We start from the raw sequence: 26,293 nt of genomic DNA on the forward strand, positions 1-26,293 counted from the left end.
ATGAAAGGGGCTGTTAGTAATGTGAAGGTGGCAACTTTCAGAAACAAAGGAGATTGTTCTGGGAACAATTTTGCTGTTATGAAATCAGTCTTAGTTAAACATTAGATTTGCTCTGTTTGATTCTGTATCACCCTGCTGTGCTTTGAGGAAGTTTTGCTATGTTGCGTATAGTTCCCTCTCTTATGTAGCCACTGTCATTTAGTAGTTGTAAAGCTATGTCAAACTGTCTCTGTATCCCTTCCCCTCAATTAATTTATAGGTGTCTTTTTTTATTATTATTTTTTTTAATGTGTGTATTCCAGAGAGAGAACATCTGGGGACCTTTTTTAATAATTTCACCTGCCTCTACTCTTAACAACTGGCACCAGGAGTTTGCCAGATTTGTACCTAAATTTAAGGTAATAAGCACGTGCAAGAAAGTTCTTTCTGTTTTCTCAAAAGCAAACTGTTCTGTTCTCCCGAGTTCTTTGCCACATCTGGGTGCCTAATTACCTTGGAATTTGAAACTCTGTAATGGGCCTGATTCTGATTTTTTTTTTTTTTCCATCATCCTGTTTTTTCTGGAGCATTCAATTATCTAGGACTTAAAAATTGTTCTTAGTTGAATCATGAGACTTTCATTTTGCATCAGCTTAAGGACACCTTCTCAGTGAGGAATTGAAGCGGGGCAGGGAGTGGATGTTCAGCTCTAATATGTGGGCCTGGCAGCAGATAACAAGAATAATATTTCAGTCTTGGATGCTGTCTTTAGGGTTAGAGCAGTGTTTTCAGTCCCATATCAATTTGCGTAAGATAAATATTGTATGTGAACAAAACTGAACTCTAAACAAATTAGAGGGAGAGAGAATGCAGCTGTTACTACAGAAAAATAGAAGGATCATAGTCATGCAACCAGTAATCAAGAAAAAGGAGAGAAGTCAGGCACAAATAGATAAGAACAAAAAGATTAGAAGAAAATAAATTGAGTTCTTCAGGTATATTGTGAATGTGAAAACATAGTAAGGTAGAAAGCGAGGAACAATCAGTTACTGAAAACCAAGCTGCTTACCTATTCCCCAGTGGAAAACATTGGAGTATTGCAAAGGAAGATTTGAAAAGAACGTGTACTGCTGAAACAGTGCTGACAGTGCTGAAATTTTAGAATTAAAGAGACAAAAGTGTCAGAAGGACTTACCTTTTACCAAATCGCTGGCTCTGCAGATCCCTGATGAGACCGTATGTTGGCTATGGTGGTGTATAGTTTGAGGTATCTGTATGAGGTGAAGTTGTGCTAGAACATAGTTCTGTACTGAATGATTCAGGTGACATATTTTGGGATAAACTGTGATTACTGAGACTTCAAAGAAACTGATGAATAACTAGAAATGCTTAAGTTAGTGAGGAGTCACTTTAAAAAAAACTAAAAATAATCCATTTATGTATTTGCATAGCCCAAAATCATAGGGGCCCTGATGAAAAACCCTGGAGTAGAAAACATCAGAGCAGTTGGCCATTCTACCTAATTACTTTCTCCCATTTCCTTTAATCAGTTCATTGTATAGAATAGGCAAGCAACTGTTTATGTTTCTCCTCGTGAATGAAATACAGAAAACGTTTCAAAACTGCAGTCAGGATGCTTGTGAAAAGATAATTTTCCCTTTTTTGACTTAAAAAAAAAATCTCTTTCTGTCATTATATAGCTGTTCTTTGGATTTATTGCATAATAATGTTTGCATAATCCATACCTCATGTATGGAACGGAACATGTTTTGAAAAGAAGTTTTCTAAATTTGATTGTCACATGTTTACAACTTCAATCAATCTTTTTCAACCAGTATTGTTCCTGTTTCTAATCATACAGAGGCATGTAGTCAATTACGCTTGTAGTAAATCACAGTGAATTAATTTCTTCAGGTCCATGACAGAATATGTAAACTAAAAGGCAAATAACTTTTTGATTAGTCTGTTTTTTTACTACCATCCTTATTTCAGAACAGTTGTAAGAATACTCAACTAAAGGTACTTTGATGTTTAAGACCCTTCACAACCTCAGAAACCGGCATTCCTCACTCTGCAGTCTTAGTTGAGTGTAGTCCTTTCATCAGACAGAAGATGGCAGTACAGTATTATTACTCAGTAACTCTGGTTTCAGTGCATTGCAAAGATCTGTTCAGAGTAATAGGACCCCTGAAATTCTGAGCTATAAATGGATTAACGGATTTCTCTGGCAGTATTGCTTACTTTTTAAAATTTTTATATTAAATATGTCCAGACCAGATGTTTTAACTTTATCTCAAATTTTGGGGGACAGTTCTGAAATACAAAACCAACAGGACAATGGGGACTGTTAAACAAGAAGACAAGTCCACTGGTCTTGTAGGGTTAACTGTAGCAGTTGAGGGCAGACCTCTTTCTGCCATAAGCAAAGTGTTGGTTTTAATTTTTAGAAAAACCTGACTAGAAGGTGTAATGTGCTACTGGGCATTTTGAGATTCTCAGCATAGCTTGATCTAGCATTTGTACTAGGCATAAGTTGCTTGATACCTTTGCCTGGAATGCTCTGTTTCTAAGTATTTTTAAGTCCTTTCTGATTTTTGTGTTACGAAAGACATTATCCCTTTTCATTGTTTTGGAGAAAGAAGTCCGTCTTTCTCATTTTTGTAGAATACATAGTATAAAATTCTAGAGCAGGTATGTCTTTATTTGAAAATAATGTCTTTCTACTTCTGTGCTGTTCCAGGTGCTACCTTATTGGGGAAATCCCCATGACAGAAAGGTGATCAGGAAGTTCTGGAGTCAGGTAATACCAGCATGCCCATGTGCTTTGACCATCTTTGTTATTTCTGTAGAGTAAACCAGAAACTGTTGCTAATGCCACCAAGCTAAATGATGTGTGGATACAGAGTTCTGTTTCTTCATCCATGTAGTAGCATTTTCATTAAGATAATGAGGTAGAAGGCTTCTCCTGTGGTGGAGAGCAATACAGAACAGGGCAATTCAGGGCAGTATGGAGTTCAGTTGAAGAAACTAGAGCTCTGTAAATAAAGCAGGAAGTTTCAGTGTCAAGGACTGTTTATTCTATTTGAGTAACCTAACTCAGGATGCCCAAGTCTAGCATCCCTGCAGGCCTGTCAGATTGTTCCTGATTTAACAACAGCATTTTGTAGGGTTCAATGCCTGGGTCTTGTCTGGCACATTAAGAAGCAGCTGAAATTGTTCAGGGACTAATGGGCTGAAGTCCAGATCCACCAGTTGAATAACTGTGCTGTAATTAATTTAAAAAGTCAGCTGGGGAAAAATGCAGTAATAATGAGGAAAGATTATGAAACAGAAGTCTGAAATTACAGTATACATAAGTGAACTCTTCACAATGTATTTACATTATGTGGACATTTGTTTCTTATTTTGTGGTTATAGAAGACATTGTATACTCAGGATGCTCCTTTCCACGTGGTGATTACTAGTTACCAGCTAGTGGTGCAGGATGTGAAGTACTTCCAGCGAGTGAAGTGGCAATATATGGTGCTGGATGAAGCGCAAGCACTCAAGAGTAGCTCCAGGTAATAAATTAACTGGAAACAAAATGTTCCCTCTGTATCAACCTCTTGAAGGAGTATCAAGAAAACATCAAGATTACATAAATTGTTCAAGTTAAAATTGACACATGTAAGACCCTTTAAGTGTCTAACCTAGTTAAGTATCTGTGTAACTCTCTGACACTGGATTGATCCACTAGTTTTTTGCATTTAGATTTTCCTTCTCCAAATATGTAAAATGTAATTAAAAAGAATTGTGGAGCAGAAACTTGCATGGAGTACAGGACAGTTAAACAAAACAATGTGAAATGCTGTGCACCTTCTTTCCTGACTACTCAGAGAATTCTGCCTAGTGAACAGTCTGTAGTCTTTAGTATATATTGCTTATAAGGGCTCCATTAAATGCATCATATTGATTCCTTCTTCAGTGGTACTTCCAGACACAAATGAAGGTCAGAACCCTGCAAATACTGTTGGCTGCAATAAAGCCCGATCTTTGTCATAAGACTCTGTGCCGGAAGGTTTTCTGTTTGTTTTCAAATAATGGATTTGTCCGTCATTACTTCTGTAATTGCTTTCCCATAACATTTGTCCGAGTTGCCACTGCACACAGTAAGTTGAAGACTGCTTTAGATGCAGGCTCATTCTGACCAAAGTCTGTCTCTTCAGTGTTCTTTGGAAACTGCCCCTGTAAAAGGATTGTAATGTATAGCTCAGCACTCCTGCCACAGTAGCCCATAGGCTTGGTGTTGGAAAGTCTGAAAAATACATGACATTCTGATTCATAATAACTGTTTCTTTTGGGAAGTTAATTATTCTGATCATGAGATTTTATTAGTATCCAAGTATTTGTATTAAAAATGAGTAAAAAAACACTTAGAAAAATAAAATACATTATGCACGTTTCTTTGTAACTTGTAAAAGGCTACTTCTTCCTGTAATTGTCTTTGAAAGACTGGGGAGTAGCTGTGATAGTTTTACCCAGTGACCTCCAAAAATCATTTGGGAAGGTCACTGGAAGCAATTGGTCTTAAAATACCTTATGTTTCATAGCCTTCTACAAAAAACAGTTTTAATGATTTTTCTTAATTTTATTCATCAGTGTTCGTTGGAAGATCCTACTACAGTTCCAGTGTCGAAACAGATTGTTGTTGACTGGGACCCCAATCCAGAACACAATGGCCGAGGTATTCGGGAGCTCACAAGAGTGGACTTTTCTTTATAACAAGAATATATATTAAATATATGTGAATAGTTGAGAAACGTGTTGTATTTGTGCAGTTGTAGGATCATGCTTGTAGCAAACCACTGGCAAATAAATATAGGAGGGGAAAATTTGGAAATGAGCCACACATTCAAATAAAAATAAAACTGAAGATACCTGATGGTTAGTAATACCTAGATTTCAGGATGAAATCTAATTCTTGTGGCTTTTCCTTATGTTGGCTGAAATCATTGCACTGTGTTTCTCACTGCTTTCTAATGTTTTGTTAAGTTGATATATCTGGCATTTGTCTTGGGGGGTGGAGGGAAAAGGATGTGGCTGGGTTTTTGTTTAATTTTGCCATGTCTCATGATCTAGTAAGGTGATTCTGTTCATAAAGAGCTGCAAGGGTTTGGGATTTCCAATTACTTTGTCCGCAGTACGGTGACTTTTGCCGATCTACTGTTTTCTTCTCTCCTTTTAGCTGTGGGCCCTGCTGCATTTTATCATGCCAACGCTGTTTGATTCCCATGAAGAGTTCAATGAGTGGTTTTCTAAGGACATAGAGAGCCATGCAGAGAACAAATCTGCCATTGATGAGAGTGAGTGCAGTGTGTAACTGCAGTAGTTTTTATGTTAAAAATCTGTTGCCTTTTCCAAATACTAATGGATAAACTTTCTCTCTCATTTTTTTGTATGGGAAATGTCATCTAGCAGAGGGTGCATAATGGGGTTGGAATGTTATGGGTTGTTGTCCATAGCTTATGTCAAGGTTTGTGTTTCTGACTGTAAAGTAGCATGTGTAATGAATAGAAAAACATGTAGTGAAAATGTCGATTTGCTACTTGTGTCCAGTCCTCCTCCTTCCCAGAGGATAACAAATATTTTAAATATTTGTAAGTTTCTACAGAGCACATAATCTTGGAGATCTCCTGAGTGTGTTACAAGCTCTAGACACAAAAATTATGACACAAAGCACTAACCACCTTCTGAGCTCCAGAAGAGAAGCATAAAAATTCTTTAAAAAATAAAAATCTTCACTGTAAATTTTAGGGGATAATTATGTAGAAAAATCTAGCTAGGTAAAATAGCTGATTTGTAATTGGAGTAGAACACAGCACAGCTGGAACTTGTCACAAAAGTAAAGGGTTTAACAGTTCTGAAGTACCCAGAACTCTGTTTTTACAGGTTATTGTAAAGACTGCAGTTCTCTGTCAATGCAGTATGCCCTGTTCTTGTGATGTTATAATTTGGCGGGGTGAGACTTAAAATTTTAATAATCTCTTTTCACTAATTAGCAATGTCTCATCTGAAACTTTCTTCTTCACTAATAGTGAGTGATAAATTTAAGCCCATATTGTTCAGCCCAGAGAAATACAGAACACATAAATGCTTTAGAAGTTCATTCTTTGAAGCAGATCTTCAGATTCGTAAGTTAAACATTGTAGCTTGGCACCCATTGAAAAAAAGAAAAATCAACAGAGACATGCCAAATCTGTGCTGTAAGAACTCATATGGGGGGAAATGGCTGAGCAGTAAAGGGACTTAATTTGTAGTAGAACACCATATAGCTTTCTTCTTTGGTGAAGTAATTGTTCTTTCTTCCCTGTTCCCTGTATTTCAGACCAGCTATCCCGCTTGCACATGATCCTTAAGCCTTTCATGTTAAGAAGAATCAAGAAGGATGTGGAAAATGAGCTGTCAGATAAGGTGAGAAGAAGTATTTATCTGGAATGAGTATTTCAATTTTATTGTCATAGTTGTGTTCTCTAATCTGGTTTTTGCAAACTCGTTTGTCAGTCTGTGTACCTGAAATTTGATTGTAGACCTTTCACAGACCTTCAGTTTCTGGCACTGCATCCCAGCAATCTCATTAGAAGTGGATGTAACTGAAGAACCCCTAATGAATAAACTTTTCTTCTAGAGAAAACATTTTGTTAAGTTACAAATAAAAAATCTTTGAGCCTGATTACGATGACAGAAATGTCACTAATTGAAGTGAAAAAGATTGATACAACAATGATTGGGTGATAAACATCTCCAGTTGCCTTTGTGAAGGATTTGGCGTGGATTTAGGATTCTTTTTGCTTGCTTGTAAAGAGCAAGAAGTGCATAGTGGCAGCATCATACTCTTCTCTCTTGTTAGTCTCTTAATTCATGTGAATGTTAGCAATACTGGATGGTCTTGTGGTCAATATGTCCTCAGGTGTTGGGACCACTGGCTAAGAGACATCTATCTACTTTGTTCTGATTTGTTCTGTGCTTATTAATTTCAAAACTAAAACTTACCACAGACACTGTTGGTAAGTGATGCACCTGTTGTTGCCATGGGCTCCTGACACCTGTTTAAGATGGCTCTAAATGGGTAGCATTTTAACAGTAGAGTAGTAGAATTGAGGTCAAATTTAAACTGATCAGCTGCAGATGTGATGTTTTCAGAGTTTCTTAAGAATCTGTTTACTTAGTTGTGCTTACATACCTTTAAAGGTCTGTCTGCTACATCATTACCTAAGCCTTCCAAAACACACCTATGGGTTAAGTCCTTCCCAGGTTGGATCCTGAAATACAGATATGAACATGACTGCCTGTATATGTATTTTTTGAGACAGTTATGTTTCCTTAAGATATGTTTCTCTCTGCTTTGTGTGTACTGATGTGGTCATCCTGCATTTCAGAGATAGAAAAGACTAAATCTTCATTACTATTTTGCAGATTGAAATTCTTATGTACTGCCAGCAGACAAGTCGACAGAAGCTGTTGTACCAAGCTCTGAAAAACAAAATCTCTATTGATGACCTCCTGCAGTCCTCAATGGGCACTACTCAGCAAGCACAGACCACCACTAGTAGTCTCATGAATCTAGTCATGCAATTCAGGAAGGTAAGGCTATTTTAAATAATAACTTTTTAAAAGTATAATAATTCATTAGCACAGAACTAAAATATGGCTTCTAGAAAACACGATATAAAAAAAATTCCTGGCATAGGCAAGTAAATTTGCATGCAGTTCAGTTGTGTTTCTGATGTGGAGTAGCACGATGTTGGGGTAGAAGAGCTTTAGCCGAATTGGGCATGCATCTGCTAACTGGTTTGGTTCCAAATTGGTTTTTGAAGGAAATAATTCGCTTGGGAAGAAGAGGCAATAGCTATTATGTGAATAGGAAAAGATACGATGCAGTATTCAAATTTGAGTAGGGATACTAAAATAGGTCTGACATACTAATCAATATTAAAGTTTTAGTGATCAATAGTCATAGTTGATTTGGGATGTAAATGCTGCATCAGACTAAATTAATTCCTCCCAGTGTTTGACATGCTCTCTTTCTTACAGGTGTGCAATCACCCAGAGCTGTTTGAGCGACAAGAAACTTGGTCTCCATTTCACATCTCCCTAAAGCCATACCAGATTTCAAAGTTCATCTACCGTCATGGACAGATCAGGGTCTTTAACCACTCACGGGACAGGCAAGCCTACTCCACTTCCTCTCCAGCTTAGCATATTTATTATTATTACTTAGACTTATTTTAGCTTTGTAAGTGCTAATTAACTCCCTTACCTGAGGTACTTAAATGACATTGGCCAAGTGATGCATTCCTAGTTTTCTTTCGTTCATTCAGCTGTTAAGCATCTGATATCTGATGCTCACTCTTGGTGGAATCCTGATCATCAGATACCCGTTTCATTGAATAAGACAGTCAGGAAAAGGAATTTAGAGTTGTTGCTGATGCTGTGTAATAGAATTAAGCTTTAAAAGAATTCTTAAAAAAAAAAAAAAACCAACAAAAACTTGGTTTCCCTTCAGTGAGTTTTCATGTTTAAGGAAGCTATCAGTATCTGTATGTTGTGACATGGTATATCATGAGCATCTGCTAGTGCCTTGACGGCTTTTAATGCTTACCTTGGATGAATAGAAACTGCCCAAGTACAGTTTGCTGTTTTCTCCAACTGTGGCAATTCTTGATGAATTTTGTTTGCATTCAGTTATGAGAATTGCTCAGGGCAGAGAAGAGAAAGCCATGTTTGAAGATGAGACTAACTGTTCTACAGTGTAAAATGCAGTTCCAGAACAATGGTGTGTCTCTGTCAAATTGACAGTAGTGCATGTGGACTGATGATACTTTTCTCCTACTGCCATGCAATTCCAGATATCAAGAGTGCTGAAATACCTACAATGAAGAACTGATTGGTTACTCTGCATTTTCTGCTGATTGTGTGATTGAACATTGTGTATGTTAACACCTTCTTAGTGATTTTGTTTGGTTTTGTTGCTTTCTTTTTCAGGTGGTTACGGGTTTTACTTTCGCCATTTGCACCAGACCACATCCAGCAGTCTCTCTTCCATAGGAAGGGTAGGTTTACAGTCCTGGGAAGCAAGTTGGACTGCACACTTGCATGTGATGTTGTAATATGTCTTATTAAGGGGGAAGGGCTGAGAGGCCAGATCAGTTAGTCCTCTGAGATAATCTGATTAGAACTTGTTAGAATTCTGTTAGCATTTGTACTTGTGCATATATGTCATTTGCTCAATGAGGAAAGGATGGAAGCAGCTAGGAGAATAGTCTGTGGACAACTTGTTATTTAGTCACTGCTTAATTCTACTACAGTCTCTTGTTCCATTCCTCCAGTCTTGTTTTAACTTACTTCAAGGTATTAATGCTGCCTTTTTAGTCAAATGTGAATTTTTCACAGGTTCAATTCAGAGAAATCTTGGATTCATTTCAGTACGTTCTGTATTGTATGTTAAACTGCCAACTTCTCTTTCAAGTAAAAAGTAGATAAGGGGCAAGTGACACAGGTTCTAATCAATGAGCAAAAAACCCACATAAGCTGCTTATATTGACAAATACAATTTATTATTATAGATGATTGAATTTTTTTCACTAAAGAGAGCTAACTAGATTCCTCTGCTGTTGAGGTGGGAACATTTTGGGAGAAAAAAGCAAGAGAGATACTGGCTGCATTACTATGCTGAAATCTGTTAGCATGGACTTGTTCAGCTATGCAAAACCCTTTTCAATTAAGAAGAACCAGATGCAGCTACAGGAGTCTGCACTTGTCTGTAACTCTCTAACTTCCATGTGTCTTGCTGATTATTCTGGTCTCTGTTTTGGTATTCATAATAGGCTTTTTCTTGGGGACCCTTTTTGGCATACCATAAAAGGAAGATAATTTGGGGAATATAATTTTTGTGTAAAAGTTAAAAAATAAAAAGATATGAATGGTATTGGGGGTACGCAGTGCACATGGGTGGGCCTGAAAGGCTTTCTTCATTAACAGTGGAACACACTTCTTCTGCTCCCCACCCTTCACTGCAGTGTATTCATCATCCTCACCGTATCTGTGGCATCCTTATCCCCATACCCACATTCCCCTACCGATTCCTGTGTCTCCTTCCAACCCATTTGACTGACGGGCTGGGTGAGAGGGAGCATGTTTGGCAGGCATCCTGAAGTATGCATGTTCTGGTCAGCCGTCTGGCAGATACGTGTTTGGATTCGCAAACGTGCACGCTCCCTATTGATTCTTAGTAGGCGAAATCCATGTCCTTACTGGCTGCATGGTTTTCTGGCCTAGAATGTATTTGTCTTTCTTGGTAAATGCCTTTCTCTTGCCCAGCCTGGAAAATGAAATGGAACTTGGAGTCAGGCAACAGCAATTCAGATTAAATTTTCAGTATTTCTAAAAGATGTTGGTTATATTAGGATCTCCTGTTTTTTCACCTAGGTTTGTCATATGTCAGAGAATGTGTTATCTTGAATTGATGAGGTAAATTTATTGTTTTCAGCTATGAGTGTCTGTGAAATGTGTTGGACTAACTTCAGTATTTCTGTGACATAGGCATCAATGAAGAAAGCTGTTTTTCTTTCCTCCGGTTTATTGATGTCTCTCCAGTGGAAATGGCAAACCTCATGAATCAGGGACATTTAGCCAGGTGAAGACAACTTTTTTTTCTCTCTCTTTTAGTAATTATAGGAGAAGTACAGGTGATGTTAGAGGCATCTCTCTGTAAACCTGCATTTTCTATGCCTCCTAATATTATCATTTGCGTATTGTTATCTAATATTATGCCAACTTCTAGGGTGTTCCTCCGGGTATAGGGCACCATTATGCAAGGCAGTTTTTATGCCTCTGTCCAAAGAAAACCTCTGTTACAAAGATTTGACATTGTAAATACACAAGATGGTCAAAGGGCAACAGCACAGTTTGCTTAGGATCACACTGTAGGCTGCTGGCATTATCAAGCACAAAATCCAGACTTTTGAAGGCCAGTTTATTGCAGTGCTTACCAATTGCACTTGAGCGTATGTTTTAACACGTACAGAATAAGCTTGTGCTGTGATAGTTGTTCTTCAGCTCCAAGCCATATTGTCTACTTTCCACGTGTCCTGTTTTTAATATGAAACAGAATTCCAAGGCATAGGCTTAGGATAATGGATTTTTTGCATTGTGAACTGTATTATCTTTGAAGGAGATGTGATCTGTTTTAGTGTACTCTGCAACAGACAGTACTCTGACACTCTGAAGTGACTGTCAAGAAATTTGAGTTTAAAAGCAAGTCTTAATAAATACAGTTGTTTTGCTTAGGGCTTTGTAAGTGTAATATTCTTTTATTGTTGTGGTTATTTTGGACTACTGTTTCTGGTCCTTGTTTCAGTAACATAATATAAATTTCTCTTGATCTATCTGAATGATCTTTATGATAAATTCTGCATTCATTATGCAGGTTGTTATGAATAATTTATATATGGAGCAATTTACAGAGAAGTCAGAGTGCAATTTTAAGTAGTAGTGGCTAACTTGGGCTCGACCCTTTTAAACAAAGTGCTTCAAAGTGTATGCTGACTTAATCACTTAGATTCAGTTAAGCCACCTTAGAAGAAATTAAAATAAGAGTAATATAATTGGAAGATGTCTACCAAAAATTATTTCCTTTAAGTCAGGACACTACAAGCCTGAAATGCTGAAAAAATATTTGTGCCAAATAGAGTTATGTTGTAAATATATTCAAGCCTTTCTTTGTCAAAGCAGTGAATAAATGTATCTACTGTGTTTTGTTTCAGATGGTTAGCTCTTTTCCTGTCTCTGAAAGCATCCTACAGGCTCCATCACATGCGCTCCTGGATGGTGGCAGAAGGGGAGAAACAGCAGGGGTCACGTTTTCTGAGGAACAGGGATTTCTTGCTTGATGTAAATTTCCCGCTCTCTTTCCCTAACTTGCACAGCTGCACTTTGCTGCAGGTAAGCAAAATTTCTGTCATGTGGAGACAGTAGCAAATCCTCATGAGTGAGAAATGATGAAAACCTTTCTATACTTATAAAACAATAAAACAAACTTGGAAACAGCATGACTTTATTATCTGCTTTATTAGATATAGTTAATAAAGTTCAGAGTGCTGAACAGAAAAATAGTTTAACTGCTATCTTCCTCCCATGTGGTGATACATTTCAAAACCTGCTATAAAAAATAAATCAATTTAATTAGAAGTCTTAAAAATATTACTGGAGCAACAGAACTAGATTCATAATTTGTCGGGGTGGATTCTACATGTAAGCTTAAGAGGTTTCTAATGTTTTTCTACATGTAAGATACTTGTTTTCTGACTGAAATTAATTCTTTTCTTCTCAAATTCAATACATTGTTGCAGCAGCTGGGGAAAGCAGAGACTTCAGCCTAGTAGTGTTTCAGAGTTGGTGGACAACCATTGTCTGTCAATGGTGTCTTTCTACTCTGAAATTTGCTTCTGCTGCCGTCTGGTAGACTCTAAACGTGTTCATCTTACTGTGTAATGCAAGGTCATTTTCTGTGATCTTTTGCCTGGGATGTGTGTGAAGGTTTTGTCTTTTTATGACTAAATTGCTGTTGATTTCCTGAGTTAGGTTATAGCTCCATTGATTCATCTCACTGGGAAATAAGTTCACAGAAGTGCTAGCATAGAGTCAGGAAAGCATCTAGGGCAGTTAGCAGATATGCAGTGAAAAAATGTTTTCTGAAACAGTGAGATCGTGCCAAATTTCTCTAGGGAATATTGCTTCTGTTCATGAGTCTGGAAGGGGAAAGGAGATAGCCAGAATTCAATTGAATAGCATGTAGAGGAAGTTGAAATTGAAGACGCATAAGCAGTAGGAAACCAACTTTGGACTTGGTGTCATGTTTTGCAGTCTTAACAGCAAAGCCAACAAAATGAGTCGTCCTAGTTATCAAACAAAGAGCAAGCCAACTGACTCTGTATGCCAGTTAACTCTGGCTGTGCTGGTGTTTAAATATGCTGTGTTTCCATGTCTAGCTTGATAAAATGTCTATGCTATATGGATTTTGGGGGGATTATAATGAGCTGTTCGTATACTGACTGTGTAATGCTTATCTCTGAAACTATACTGGAGCTCTGTCCTGTCATTGGTATGGTTAAGGAAAACTTGTGTGCTGTCATAAATGTTGCAGCCTAACAGTAAAGGAGTAGAAGGTGCTATCAGAAGTTGTATGCACTTACAGAAGGTAGCATTCATTTTTACATGTGTAGAAAGACAATCTAGATCTTTACATAGCCTTTGGGCTAGTGTGTATAAATATTAAAATTAAAGTTGTTGTATTTTCTTAAAGAACAGAAGGTAAGTTAACATTATAGATATTAAATGTGTGATGTGGAACAGGCACATGTAAGTTTTAATATTAACAATGAAATGTGAAGCATTGGCTAGGCTACCAACCCACCTGTACCATAACCTGGCAAGACTTAAACACATAATTTGGTTTCTCCAATTAATTTCTGTTCCTTGAGGAATTCATTACTTGTGTCTCAGGGGGTCCCAGTGCTGTGACTGTGTGTAACTACTGACTGGTGTAACTAGTACCTTTTGCATAGAAAACAGCCAGCTGAGGAGCAAAGCTCATCAGTGTGTGCAATACAGTGCATTTGTGATAACCCCAGTAAATCTAAAGGAAGTTTAGCCCTACCGTTATGACAGATTCTTTAGAACTGTTTTCCAACCTGCATGTTAGACAAAATACCACCTGAACTCACTTTAAAACAATCTGTTCGCAGAATTTTGTTTGCACAGCTTACATATAGTACATCTTAAAAAAAAAAAAAAAAAAGCGCAAAACCAAAGGGAGAGTTGAAAAACAAACTGAACTTTACATGCCTGTCTTTTAGCAGCATGCATCATTGTGAGTGAAAATGAACTCACTTTTTTTATCTTAGCCCAAATTTGAGAAACTTTCAATGTAAAATTCCCTGAGGCTTCCTGTAGGGCTTCATAAGATAGTAACATGTAGGGAGTGAGGAGGGGGAGAAACAGAGGAAAAAGGAAATGGTATAAATCTGGAAAGGCTTTTCTTAACTGCTCAGATCAGCATTTCCGATTTAAGAGACAAAATATGAAAAGTCAGTAGGAAAAAAAAAGATAATTTTTTTTAATGGATCTTTCTGAAATTGAGGTAACATCTGTCTAAAGATAGTATGAGTTTATGTAAACACAGAAATCCCTTGCAGTGTGAGGTCTCTTCACTCCCTTACTCAGCACCTCAACAACACGTATATTAATTTGTATACATTCATTTAAATTAATATAAAATCTGATCTGTTGAGATGAACCCTCCTCTCCTTTGCTTTCCTAATTTTCTTTCTATAAAAAAATCAGGAGTGTTAATGAGCTTAAGGTGCTGGTAGCAATCACCCATATTAAGTGCAGCTCTGTTTGCAACGTAGGAATACCTCTTTCAACACTTACTTTGGATTGCATGGTTGCAGTAGATCTGTACATTCTTATTTTTTAACAATCCTCCTCTTCAGTTCTTTGCTTTGTTGTACTAAGGTGTATGATCTATTTCAGAGCTGTGGCTGTGTTCATTCCTGTAACCTTACCCAGTCTTTTCCACGTATGTGACTGATGGGAAGTTGGTTTCCGCTGTCCCTGTTATATCTGGTGTCTACTCTGTTCATGAATACTTAATGGCTGCGTATGTCAGGGAATTCAGAGGGGGATGTTTCTTACGTGACCTGCTCATAATTTGTACACAGGAAGCACGGTGCTGAAAACCAGATTAATGCCTGTGTACAAGACCTACTTCTAATACTGTGTGTGTACAAAAAGAATATTTTTCTCTTCTTTTGGATACCTTCTTGGAAGTTTTCCTTTATGTTTCTTCCTGGGTACTTCTAACTGGGCTAAAGCCATCTTTGATGGCTCTTTGATATTGTCTTCCAAAAGAGAATTAAATAACAAACTTGCATGGGTTTGGAATTACAGTTTGTTAGCTTCCTCTTTCTCCATTTTTGTATTCTCACTTTCCAGGAAATAAAGTTACCAAACCCCTCTAATGACTAGGGCCACAATCAGTATGCCAGTGCTTGCTGTTGTAAGACTTACTGGAAAGCTCTTCTGACTGCATGCAATGCTGATACGTCTTTGTAAAATCAGCTGTACTCCCAGTGTGTGGGCCGGGATGGGGAAGAGAGGGGCTTTGAGCTAAAGCAATTGTTCTGAATCCATCTAGTAGCCTGCTGTTGCTGGGAGAGAAGTGACTCTTGCTGTCCTTTCTTTACTCCCAGCTGCTGAATCCTGCCTCTGCTGATGTGGGCTCGCACTGTCACATCCCTGTATGAGCCAACTACAGAAAACTTCCTATTTTCATGGCTGCTGAATTCGTTCTTTGATTAGATGTGTAGCTAAATAGGCCTCTGGAGGGGTGTGACGGGTGACAAAACTAGCACAAGAAGTGGCACAAATATGTCATGGGAAAGGGACTCCCCCTTTTCAGCAGCAGTGCTGGTGCTTTGTTGCCACTGTTTCTGGTCTTCAGATGAATAAGCCAGCATTCACATCTGTTGTCCACAGCCATGGACTCCCAGCATTGCATTTCCCACTTTGCTGTTTCAGCACACGGCCTGTTTTACCAGGTGGTGAAACAGATCACAAAACTAGCTTGAAGTGAAGGGACAAGGGTTTGTTTTCATCTTGATCAGCATCTTAACGAGTACAGACAGCTAGGCCAACAAGAAGAGGCTCTGTGGGGACAGGAGTGAATGTGTGAAGCTGTTGTTGCTTAAGCCAGCGTTACTGATAAAGAAGTGCCAGCTGAGTAAGAGCCTGATTCTGGGATCACTTCACATTATCTAGTGTGGCCCAAGCTTTGACCTGTGCTTTTTAGCCCTGCTGAGTGTCACTGAAAGGCTATTGTCAGCTCTTTCTGCTCTCACCTTTTATATAGAGGAGCAGATGTTCACTCAGAGAGTGTGAACTTTATTTTTGCCAGCTCCAGACCACGAGTCACACTGGTAGCAGCTGAAAGACCCACTTACATGCTAGGATTGACTGATTGTATTTCTTAGGTGGTGCTAGCATGTACATACAGTAAGACTATTTTTCTCCCTTGTCAGCAGGTTCCAAATTATATATGCTAGCCATCTGCTTGTTGCCCAGTACATCTACATCTGGAAATAAAAAGGGCTCAGAATGCATGATCTGTAATAGACTACTGCTGTGGATGTTTTCTAGCATTTTTTGACATGCATAGGAATGTGTATATCCAGTGTATGACAATGATATACAAGGTGTCTGCTTCTATCATGTATCCTGATGTTTAGGACTTCAAACAATAGGATTTTAGAAAATTGGGAGGCTCTATAAAGCAAAAGTAGCACGTGATTAATTTTGGTGCATTAGGAACTGGGGCAGAACAATGCCAAAGCTTTTACTTAAGTGAACTGCTAAAATTGTCAGGAGGGCCCATCCTGTGATACTATGGCAGTGAGAGGTATACATCTTAATGTTTCTAAAATTGATGCTTGTTTCCTGTAGTATGCAGAATAATTCTCTGCATACTATATGAAACAATTATACGTAACGATAACAATTGGTTGCTATTAATATAGAAGAGTCAAAATAAAAACCAAGTAGCAAAAAAGGCTTAGTCTCTAAGCAGTTTATTTCATTGTTTGATGCAGATATTTACAGTAAAAAAGAAGATAGAGTAACTAATGCAAGCAAAGAAAATTTAGTTTTCTGTTATTTTTCTGAGTCGAGCATCTTCAAAGAGCTCTCCTTACTTAAAACTGCAGTGTCATCTCAGTGGCCCCACTTTTGAGTCAATATATTTTTCTGTATCAAAAGGACATTGATACACTTGTGGCAAATTCCAGGTTTTACACTTGGGTGTGTTCATGTGTATGAGTAACCATGCTAGCACCTTGAAAGTCTTCAGGATAAAATTCAGAGCCATTTTGCACAGGAAAGGAAGAAAAGGTTGGAAAAGATGAAAGTCCAAAGATACCAGTCCAGTCTCATTTAGAATCTTAATTTTTTTCTCTGCCAAATTTCATTTTACCCATGCTTCAGAATAGATAAAGGAGTAGCTAGAAAACAGCTTGAGGGTCAGACCTACTAGAATATTCCCATACTTCCTTCATTATAAAAGCTAAGGTCAAAAGGTTCAGAGAAGGAAAAACTTGTTTCTGGTTCCATGAGCGTAAAGGCAAGTATTGATATGAGCTATTCTGATTTCAACTATTTCAGGATTTGAATGTTCTGATAATTACACAGAGATCCTATACATTGTCATTGCAGAAGATGTGTAGAGTTTCCTTTTTCAAAGAGAAATATTTGGTGAATGTCCTTTGTCTGTCTTTCTCATGGGTAGTTACAAGATTTAAGAGGAGGTTTTCTTTATAGACATAGTAACTTCTTAATTTTCATTTGTTTCCAGAACCTTGTGTTCAGTAGCCACTGTAAAGCAGTTACTGGCTATTCAGATCATGTCATACATCGAAGGAGATCAGCTACCTCATGTGTACGGTGCTGCCAGGTGACTGAGCTGCCGTCCTTCCTGTGCATAGCCAGTCCACGGGTAAGTCCAAGTTGAGTTGTAAATTATGTATTTTCTATTGTGTTTTAAATCTTGTTAGAATTGTGTCTTAGGAACAGGATGATCTATTAGCTGCTTTTGGTTGGGTGAAACTGTTGTGAGGATATCCTTTTGCTACTGTATTCAATAGTGGTTTTTTTCATAGGGGAAGTGACTGTAATGTGTACTGAAGGGAAAAGGAAAGTTGTAAGATGCACCCAACAGGAGTTATTCTGAGATACGTAGATTTCACTTTCTCTCCTAATACCAAAAGCAGTAAAATTACAAAAGAGATTGTCAAGTAGATTATTCCCCCATAATCTAAGGGGGAGATGTAGGTATGATAAGAACAGAATGTTTAGTCAACTCTGTGACAAAAGGGGGCTGAGAAGCAATGCTTTTTTGAAAAGGATGTTCTTTTTCTCTCATTGCGTCAGCTTATGCTCCAAAAAGGAAACAGCAAACTGCAGTATATAAGGATTACTGGAGCTGGCATTTTCTAAATCTTTTGGATATTAAGTGGTACTGCTTGGGATTGTCCATCAACAATTAACTGCATTTTGAAATTACTGTAGCTGAAGTTTCCTGGGCTGACGCAAGAGACCTTCAGTTGTGTTCGTTCCATGTTGTTGGATCTTGACAAAGCTGGACAAAATGTACTTAAATTAGCAGGCTATCCAGATGCTACATTCTTTGGTTACTGTTGATGTCATTGCTGTAGGCTTGATCAAATGGGGCTGCATGTGCAATTATACATTGGCATCTGGAGAAGGGAGGATGGCAAATAAGACTCTGCTTATCACCTACATGCTGCTCCTCGAGCTGAATTCATCTGTGCCTGCAGCTCTAGGGGCCAGGAATCCGACTGAATTCTCAAAGTCACATATCACCTTCCAGTAGCAATATATTACCTGGTTCAAGAAGAAGCAGTTATTCTGAGAGTAAATTGTGAAAAACACTTCTTCAGATTCCTTTGATTTGTTGCCCTTTGTACTTAAATTTGCATTGCAGGTGAATATGTTGAATACTTCCTTTACATTAGGAAGGGAGGAGAGGGGCTCAGAAGGCTACATAGGAAGGGGGACGGAAAGACGAAGAGAGATCATATGTGACATACATTCTAGTGAATACAAGTTGCTTGTTTTGGCTTGGCTGGTATATAAAGATGATTCAAGTGGAGTCATGGCTTTTTGTTTCTAGGAATACAAAGACTTAATTTTACGCTTGTTGGAAACTTTTGGCAGGAGTGTAGAAGACCTGAAACAGCAGAAAGAGCACATATGTTCTCAGAAACGATAGCCTTCTGTTGTTTGACCTGTGATGAATTTTTGGGAAGTTAATGGAGCGAATGATAGAAATAGGAGCGTATGTTTATGTAGCAGCTTGGGGGGGGGTGTAGTGGTGAGGGGGGGCTTTAGTGTTGTAGTTTTCTTTCTATGCAGGCAATCTTCCTGAGTACACACAGGCCTCAATCACAAAAAAAAAAAAAAGTGACTTGGAGGATGGATCTTGTATTCTTGTATTCGTTAAGAAGTTGATTAATTTGGTTTAGAGTCATATTGTTTGCTTTAGTAGCAGTTCGGTAGATCCCAGTGTGTCAGAGGTATTGTGGTGAGAAGTTGTTTTGGGCATCTCACAACGCCTGAAAGGTTAACTTTGCATGGAGATAAGCGCAGGAAGCACTTTACAATTACCCTAACTAAACTAAGTGTTTTAATTTAAGGTGGCAATGCATTCATATATCCCTATCACTATTTTTTTGATGTATTTCTGAACCATGACTATTACATTCAGTCAGTTTGACAAGAACGTGTTGACATAGGAGGGTTTAGTACTAAGGACTACCCTACCTTTTGTTAGAACCACAAAAACAAACCTGGAAAAAAAAACTTTAAAAACTGTGCCATGACAAAAAAGAGAGAGGAGGAGCATGAACAAGCTTGAATGGAAGATTTTTTTTCATCTGTTTCAGAAATGTGTACGGCCATGTAAAAGATCCAGAGCTCTACCCTAGGAGTGTGTATATGCATTTAAAAAAGTGTGGAGCTGACAGTACAGATAGCCTTACATCCTCAGATGTCAGTCAGTGTTATACAGGCTTAACTTCCTACATGGGAAGATTTGTTCTTGTTAATGTAAAAATTGCACTGAGGCACACATACAGTTTGTCTCAAGATTGTCTCCTGCTAGCTCTTCCTTTAGGGGAGGTATTACTGAAATGTAGCTTGTAGAATTTTATGATGTGACTATTTTTCTTTTTAAAATCCTAGTGTACGAATCTCCATATTGATCTCAGTAGATAAGCCACATTTCTGTGTCAGAAATTAGTCTGCCCTGTTTTGTGTGTAATGGCTGTCTGTCCTAGAGGTATCCTGGAAATAAATATGATAAGTTGTCTGTGCTTGAAAGAGTATTTGTCCCAGTCTATCCAGTGTAGATGTATGAACTGAAATGTGATGGTTAATGGTGTCCCTTAAACAACCTGAGTCTGTACCATCATTTGCGGTGTACATCAGTGTTCAAGCAACAAGACTTGCTTGCATTTTGAATTGAGGTTTTGCCCTTTCACGCTAAAGTCAGTCCTATGCTTTGACTGCAGGTGGCAGTACAAGATAGCATGAACTCTAACGGTATCTTTTAAGTAGTGGAAATATGTACGAAGTCTTAACATAGTCCCTTTCACTTTGCAGTGTTTCATGTGGCTGTGTGCATAGACCCATAAGCCAGTCTGGTTTAAAAATAGCTCTTGGCATCTTGCAAAACAATGGCTTTACCATTATTGCTAAGATTTTGTATGCTTTTTTGGTTTTATTTCAATATGTACTATAATTGTGCTCATGAACCTGTTTAAACAATTGTTTGGCCCTTGCAAAGAGAAGTCTCTCTTTGTGAAATGAATCTATTCCTATGAGAAGAGCTCCTGTAAAACAGGAGTGGACCACAGGCTTCCACCCAGAAGATCTTGCTTAATACCTTTTACTTTGAGTTAGCTGGCAAATGTTCAGAGAGGTGCAGTCAGCATCTAAGATATCAGACAGTCTGTCCTGAAGCATGGATTGTATCCTTCACCTTACAATTCTAAAGTGCAGTATTTAAAACTGGTGATATTTAAACTATTTTATTGCTTATTATTTAGTTAAGCCATTAAAATATTTTAACTTGCATGATATAATGTTATATATGTATTCTCAGTATGTTGCAGTTAATTATGTCATGCTAGAGTAAGCTGGCACAAAAAATTAAAACCCCTTCAAATACATAAAAGCTTTTAATCTGCAATACAATGGTAGTTCTTTTACTGTGTTTAATGTTTCAGTTGTTCCATTATCACACTAATTCCCATCCCTACTCAATTTTGCAGAAACTCCGCTGCCTACTGTTCACCATCAAAACCTATAGACTCCCATACTGTTTCATTGTATGCAGCTCTGCTTCCGTTTTTAAAATGCAAAAACTTTCACAAGTTTGATTTCCCCCGTTCATTTTCATTCGTTACATTGCCTTTCATAGTCCTGTAGGTAATGTCATTTTGAACACTGTTAAGATTCATGACAATGTTTTTAACTTACATGAATTTACATGGATGATTTTTTCTTTTAATTGTACTCCTGAAATAAAAGCAACAATGACTTCAAAAGTAATGATATATTTGCTTCCTATATTAGTGAAGAAACCTACAAAGCAGTGCCAATTTATAACTTGTCTCTGTTACAAGCCCGTACTGTAAGGTTAATTGTCTAATATTAAACTTTAGTTTCATTTTTATGTGAGTTTACAACACATTATTAAGTCTCTAGATAGTATGTGAAAGTTTCTACTAGCTTTTTTTTTGTAAACTTGGTTATAAATAGCTTTTGTAAACACTTACCCCAGAATGTTGGCCCAAAACAGACATATATGCAGAAAAGATAGAAAGAAGTTGGAGATCTGCATTGTATTGGAAAGATTCTTGTGCTATATGGTGGATTGTTGTGTATTTATATTTGTGTGAAAGTGTTGTAATTGTATGTGCTTTGGATCATATGATTTAACTCTTGGTGGAGTATCGGAACTAAAACACAGCAGAGTAGGCTGTACTGCTATGTACTGTACTGCTATGTACCGTGGCTCAGTTCTGCTTTTGGTTTTCATTACTGCAGTATCTTGGAAGTTGTCCCTTACTGTGGTGAGGGAGAGATAAGAGAAAGCTATAGATTGTACAAAGGACAGCCTTGTCTGCTGGGACAGAGTCTTTACCCGAGGACCTTACAGCCATCGGCATACAGCTGTTTGGCTAACGTAGACCTTCCACTCTCTGTACAGATTTGGGTGGATGGGGCAGAGCAGGGGGAGTTAAAGTGATGGAGCCATTCCAGAATAGCTCACATGGCATGAAATCAGAGTTCCTGTGTTTGCAACACTGTTCTGTCCAGCTGGGTTGTATGTACTGAAGCAGGTAATAGGGCAAGGGATTCATAGAACGGCCAGAAGAAAAAGATCACCCTGTGCTCACTTGCACTGTTTCTGTAGCCCACTTCTTTTCAAATCAGCTGTCAAGTCCAAGAAATGTATAGTTCCAAAACAGGGCTGTTTTCCTGTTCATTTTTTTTCCCTTTCTAATTTATGTATCTTCCTAATTTTAAATTATCACATGAATTTCTGTTAAGGACGATATTTAAATCTCATCTCTGCTAGGTAAATACTTGATTGTGAAGGGCAAAAATAAAAATAAAAAAAATAAAAGAAATCTAGGGAAAATGAGAAGTGCAGGAAGGATATTATTCTTTTACTCAGCTTTGCTATCAGTTGTGTAGCAATTGGCACAAGGCATTGTTTATCAGAAGGCAAGTAGTCTGTGCCTGGTTGTTCATAGGACTTTTCTTTGTGGTGTGGGGAGATGTTGCATCTTTGCTTATTTTAAGCCCAGCCTAAGATTGTTTTCCATTTGTACATGTCAGTTACAATTTGACTTTTAAAATTTGATCGTGTGGCAAGGTACTTGAACTGGGGATTTGGGGATGAGGGGAAATCTGAACAAGAATATTGATGAATATTTTACTTGTAGGTAACAGCTGTGCCACTGGAGTTCTACTGCAACGACCGAAGTGCAGAATACGAGCGCAGGGCACTAAAGGAAGGAGGAAGTCTTGAAGCAAAGCAGTGTGTACTCAATGGAGCCCCTGAGCTAGCAGCTGACTGGCTGAAGCAATGCTCCCAGTTCTTCCCAGAGTATCCAGGAGGGCTGTTAGGGATCAGGCCTCAGAACGGCTGGTCTTTTATCAGGATACCAGGTAAGTTTGGAGGTTGTCATGGAACAGAGATGAGATAAATTAAGGACATCTGGTCTTCGGTGGTAATTATGCTTGGTTATGGGCTTTTTGAGGGGGTGGTTATGTGTTTGGTTTTCCTCCTGAGTGAAGGTTAACCCTGGTATCTTAAAATACACTCTGATTTCATATCCTCTGTCTGGAGTAAAGCTGTCAATGGGTACTGAAGAAGTCTAATACAAACTTTTCTAATGCTTACAAACCTCTCTTAGCATGTCAGCCCTCCAAATGACTGTAAAGAGATGGATTTGCTTACTAAAGCACAATCTACTCTCACAACCAAATACTATTTTGAGGTTGGAGATAGGAAGATTGCAGAAAAAGTAACAGTCATACCTTGCCTCCTAGTGTACTGGAAGACCTTCGTATTGACCTAAGAGATCTTTTGTTGGTCTTCATAGTGAAAGGATAAACATTGCTCGTAGCAGTCTACTGTGAGAAGGATGGGTTTGGGGACCAAGTTCAGAGGAGATTGGCCTGGAAAATAAGGCATGAGGGATTTACTGAGTTTCAGTTGGAATAAAGAAGACTTATTCATACCTCCTGGTAAAGTGGGAAAAAGGTACCAGTGTACTAGTAAATTAAATGCACTTCATTTTTTCCTAGAATTAGACTAAAGTAACCAAAGATTTGCTAGAATTTGATTGCCAATACTGGAGTGACTTTCATAGGCCGGACACACTCTAGCTGTCGGAAGATGGTCCTGAGCAGTGAGCAGAATTCTGCAGAAAGTACTAGAGATCTGAGAGATAGCCAAGAGGAAAAACAGCTTACACTGCCAGATGCTAAGTTATTCCCAGACCCTTTTGGGTCAAGGATGTTTGGCAAGGGAAGTTAGTACAGTAAAAGGAAAATGGCCTTTTGCTTGCTACAGTCTGGTTTAAGAAGGTACCTCATAAGTACTTGGAGTCATTTGAAGCACATGCACGTTTGTATCTATGTAGTGGAGAAACCCATTTTTCATGAGCTTGCACTAGATTAATGTTCAATGACAGTTGATGATTTTATAGTTTCTTCACAAATTCATTGAATTGTTTATCAGTTATTTGGAAACAGAAAATTAATCGCTGTAGCAGAAAGGAGGGAAATAGTGAAGGGGGATTAATTAAGGTAGAAGGCATGGATAGAGAAATGAAGAAAAATAGTCGATGTAGAATAGAAAGAGGGCTGCATTCTCTTGAAAAGACTTTAATTTTAAGCTGATGACTTTGTCATCAGGAAAAATTTGTAGAGGAATAAAGATGGGGTACAAGAAGCTTACAGGAGTGAGTGAATAGGTGCAGGGTTAGGCAAATTGTTATCAAAGCACAGCAAAGAATTTGGTTGAGAAGGTGGGTGGGATGAGTGTGTTATGTAACGCTGGCTTAATTTAGGAGGTGTCGGAGCCAAAAGTGGATTAAAAAAAAGTAGTTTTGTACAGCTGTGTCTTAATTAGGTGGAAAGCAGCATTCAAACCTAAACTTATTGTAAGAGGAAAGGACACATACCACGACAGGACAGCTGTGTTTATAAGTGCAGGAGCAGGCACAGTGCATTACAGAAAGTGACCGATGTGCTGAAGGAGCCATTTACAAGGCTGAAGTCTAGCAAGTGTCAAATGGAACAGTAGGTGTGAAGGTCTGTGGTAAATAGGTGACAAGAAGAAAAGCGTGTATGTCTCTCTCCTAACCCTGATCTATCCTCTCCCAGACTCGGCGTTCCCAGTACCCTGGCAGCAGGCTCAGCTGCGATCACTGTGGGAATCTCTTGAGGCTTTTCCTGTTCTTTGAAAGAAAAATGGTCCTGGATTAAATGGCAGGAAGTGTCTGAGTCCTTTTAGCATCGATAAAAAGCACTGGCCTCACTGGCTGTTTACTGTGAGAGCCAGCTAGCTCCTCACTGACCCCATTGTGCCGTGCAGACTGTCGGGAGGGGAACCAGGGGTGTCAACTGGAACCCAGACTTTATCTCTCTTTCCTCTGCTTTTTGCATGTCCAGAGGCACTTTTTCTCATTCACCAGAGAGAGGTGAGCCCAGCTACAGTCATTGGCCAGAGCTCCTGACAAGGGTTATTTTGAGTCATAATCATTTTTAACTATTCTTCCCAGGCCATAGGATCCCACTGTATCCCCCTGTAGGTCCTTATCCCTGCGTGGCTGGAGGCAGGGGCTGGTTTTTTTTTTCAGACTGAAAGCCATACAATACGATTTGATAGTTACTTTCTTTTCAGTCTCATTCTCTTTTTTATTTCATACAGTGCTGAAGAACCCAAAAATTGCGTCCTAGGGAGATTTGTTTGACGTGCAGTCCAGGACCTCTATCTCCTGACTGGCTTAAAATTTTAAAAGTTCCTCTGATGCTATTAAAAAAAAAAATTTTTTTTTAAATAAAAAATCCAAAGACATTGTCATTGGAAGTTTTCACTGATAATTAAAAATGGAAAATGTAGAATTGCAAATTTTGGAAATCCCATTTAAAAAAGAAGTAAACCGCCTTTTTCTTCCTCCAAGGTAAAAGGGAATGAGAAATAGAAGTGAGAGAAACTAGAGGTAGAAGACACTTTCTCCCCGCTGCTTTTGAATAATTGTGGTGTTTTCTGAAGATGGCATAAATAAAGAAGGAAATTTTTTGTTACCGCTTTCCAGAATTTGTCTTTTGAAGCACTAGGTGGCAGGCTTTAAGCATGGAAAAATATTTGATCTTGGAAAACACAATGGTATCAAGATAGCACGCTTAAAGATGCCAGGATAAAGTTAAATGGTTTTCTCTTCCAGAGATGATAAATCTTTTTTTGTTAGTTCTGTTTTGCTTCCCTAAAAAAAAAAAAAAAAAAACAACAAACCCGAAACCCAACACTTTCTCACCAGTGCAGTCTGCTCTGATGCTGAGATATTGGACAAATTATGAACTGTTAACAAGTTGCTAACTTTTCAGACTGTAAGACCATCTGCAAATAAGTACTTTACTTGTAATTTGTATTTTATTGCTATTTAAAAATAGTAACTTACACAATGGAGACCTAAGGAGCCAGCAGCAAAGGACACGCATCATTTCCAGTCACCAAAACTTAATTCTACCTATTCATGCCTGTGTGAGAAAAACAGTAGCATTTTGCTTTTGGAAACTTGGTAATGTGTTAATCTGAGTCAGTTGAGGTTGACTTTTGAACAGACCCTGTTTGTTCTCTCAGTTTCCTTCCAGTCAGATGGCTTCTGGTTAATAATCATATTGGTTTGTCATGTATATCTAGACTTTTCATACTGCTTCACTCAATTTAATCCATTCTGAAATAGCAAGCTGACCAATTAGAATAAAAGCAGAATGTCACAGCTGTATGGATTAAAAGGAAAGAATAACATTTTTTATAAAGATTAAACATTCCTACTGTGCAGAGTTTTTTACTTACATAGATGTATTTTAAAACGAAATAACCGTAAATCATTTCCAT

The 26,293-nt window shown here is 38.1% G+C and overlaps 1 protein-coding gene across 2 annotated transcripts in view; it reads left to right on the top strand.

Annotated features, from left to right (window-relative positions):
* Positions 1-26,293, top strand: part of INO80 (INO80 complex ATPase subunit) — a 69,657-nt gene that overhangs the window by 22,321 nt on the left and 21,043 nt on the right. For both annotated transcript variants that reach the window (XM_030034658.2, XM_041128176.1), the window contains 13 exons: positions 303-398; positions 2,720-2,779; positions 3,397-3,539; positions 4,618-4,702; positions 5,204-5,321; positions 6,344-6,429; positions 7,432-7,599; positions 8,050-8,183; positions 9,001-9,068; positions 10,558-10,651; positions 11,781-11,958; positions 17,423-17,563; positions 22,605-22,830. In XM_030034658.2, coding sequence (XP_029890518.1) covers positions 303-398; positions 2,720-2,779; positions 3,397-3,539; positions 4,618-4,702; positions 5,204-5,321; positions 6,344-6,429; positions 7,432-7,599; positions 8,050-8,183; positions 9,001-9,068; positions 10,558-10,651; positions 11,781-11,958; positions 17,423-17,563; positions 22,605-22,830 — 1,597 coding nt within the window. The remainder of the gene's footprint in view (positions 1-302; positions 399-2,719; positions 2,780-3,396; positions 3,540-4,617; positions 4,703-5,203; positions 5,322-6,343; positions 6,430-7,431; positions 7,600-8,049; positions 8,184-9,000; positions 9,069-10,557; positions 10,652-11,780; positions 11,959-17,422; positions 17,564-22,604; positions 22,831-26,293) is intronic.

The sequence above is a fragment of the Aquila chrysaetos genome, chromosome 2 (assembly GCF_900496995.4).
Source record: "Aquila chrysaetos chrysaetos chromosome 2, bAquChr1.4, whole genome shotgun sequence".
Taxonomy (NCBI): domain Eukaryota; kingdom Metazoa; phylum Chordata; class Aves; order Accipitriformes; family Accipitridae; genus Aquila; species Aquila chrysaetos.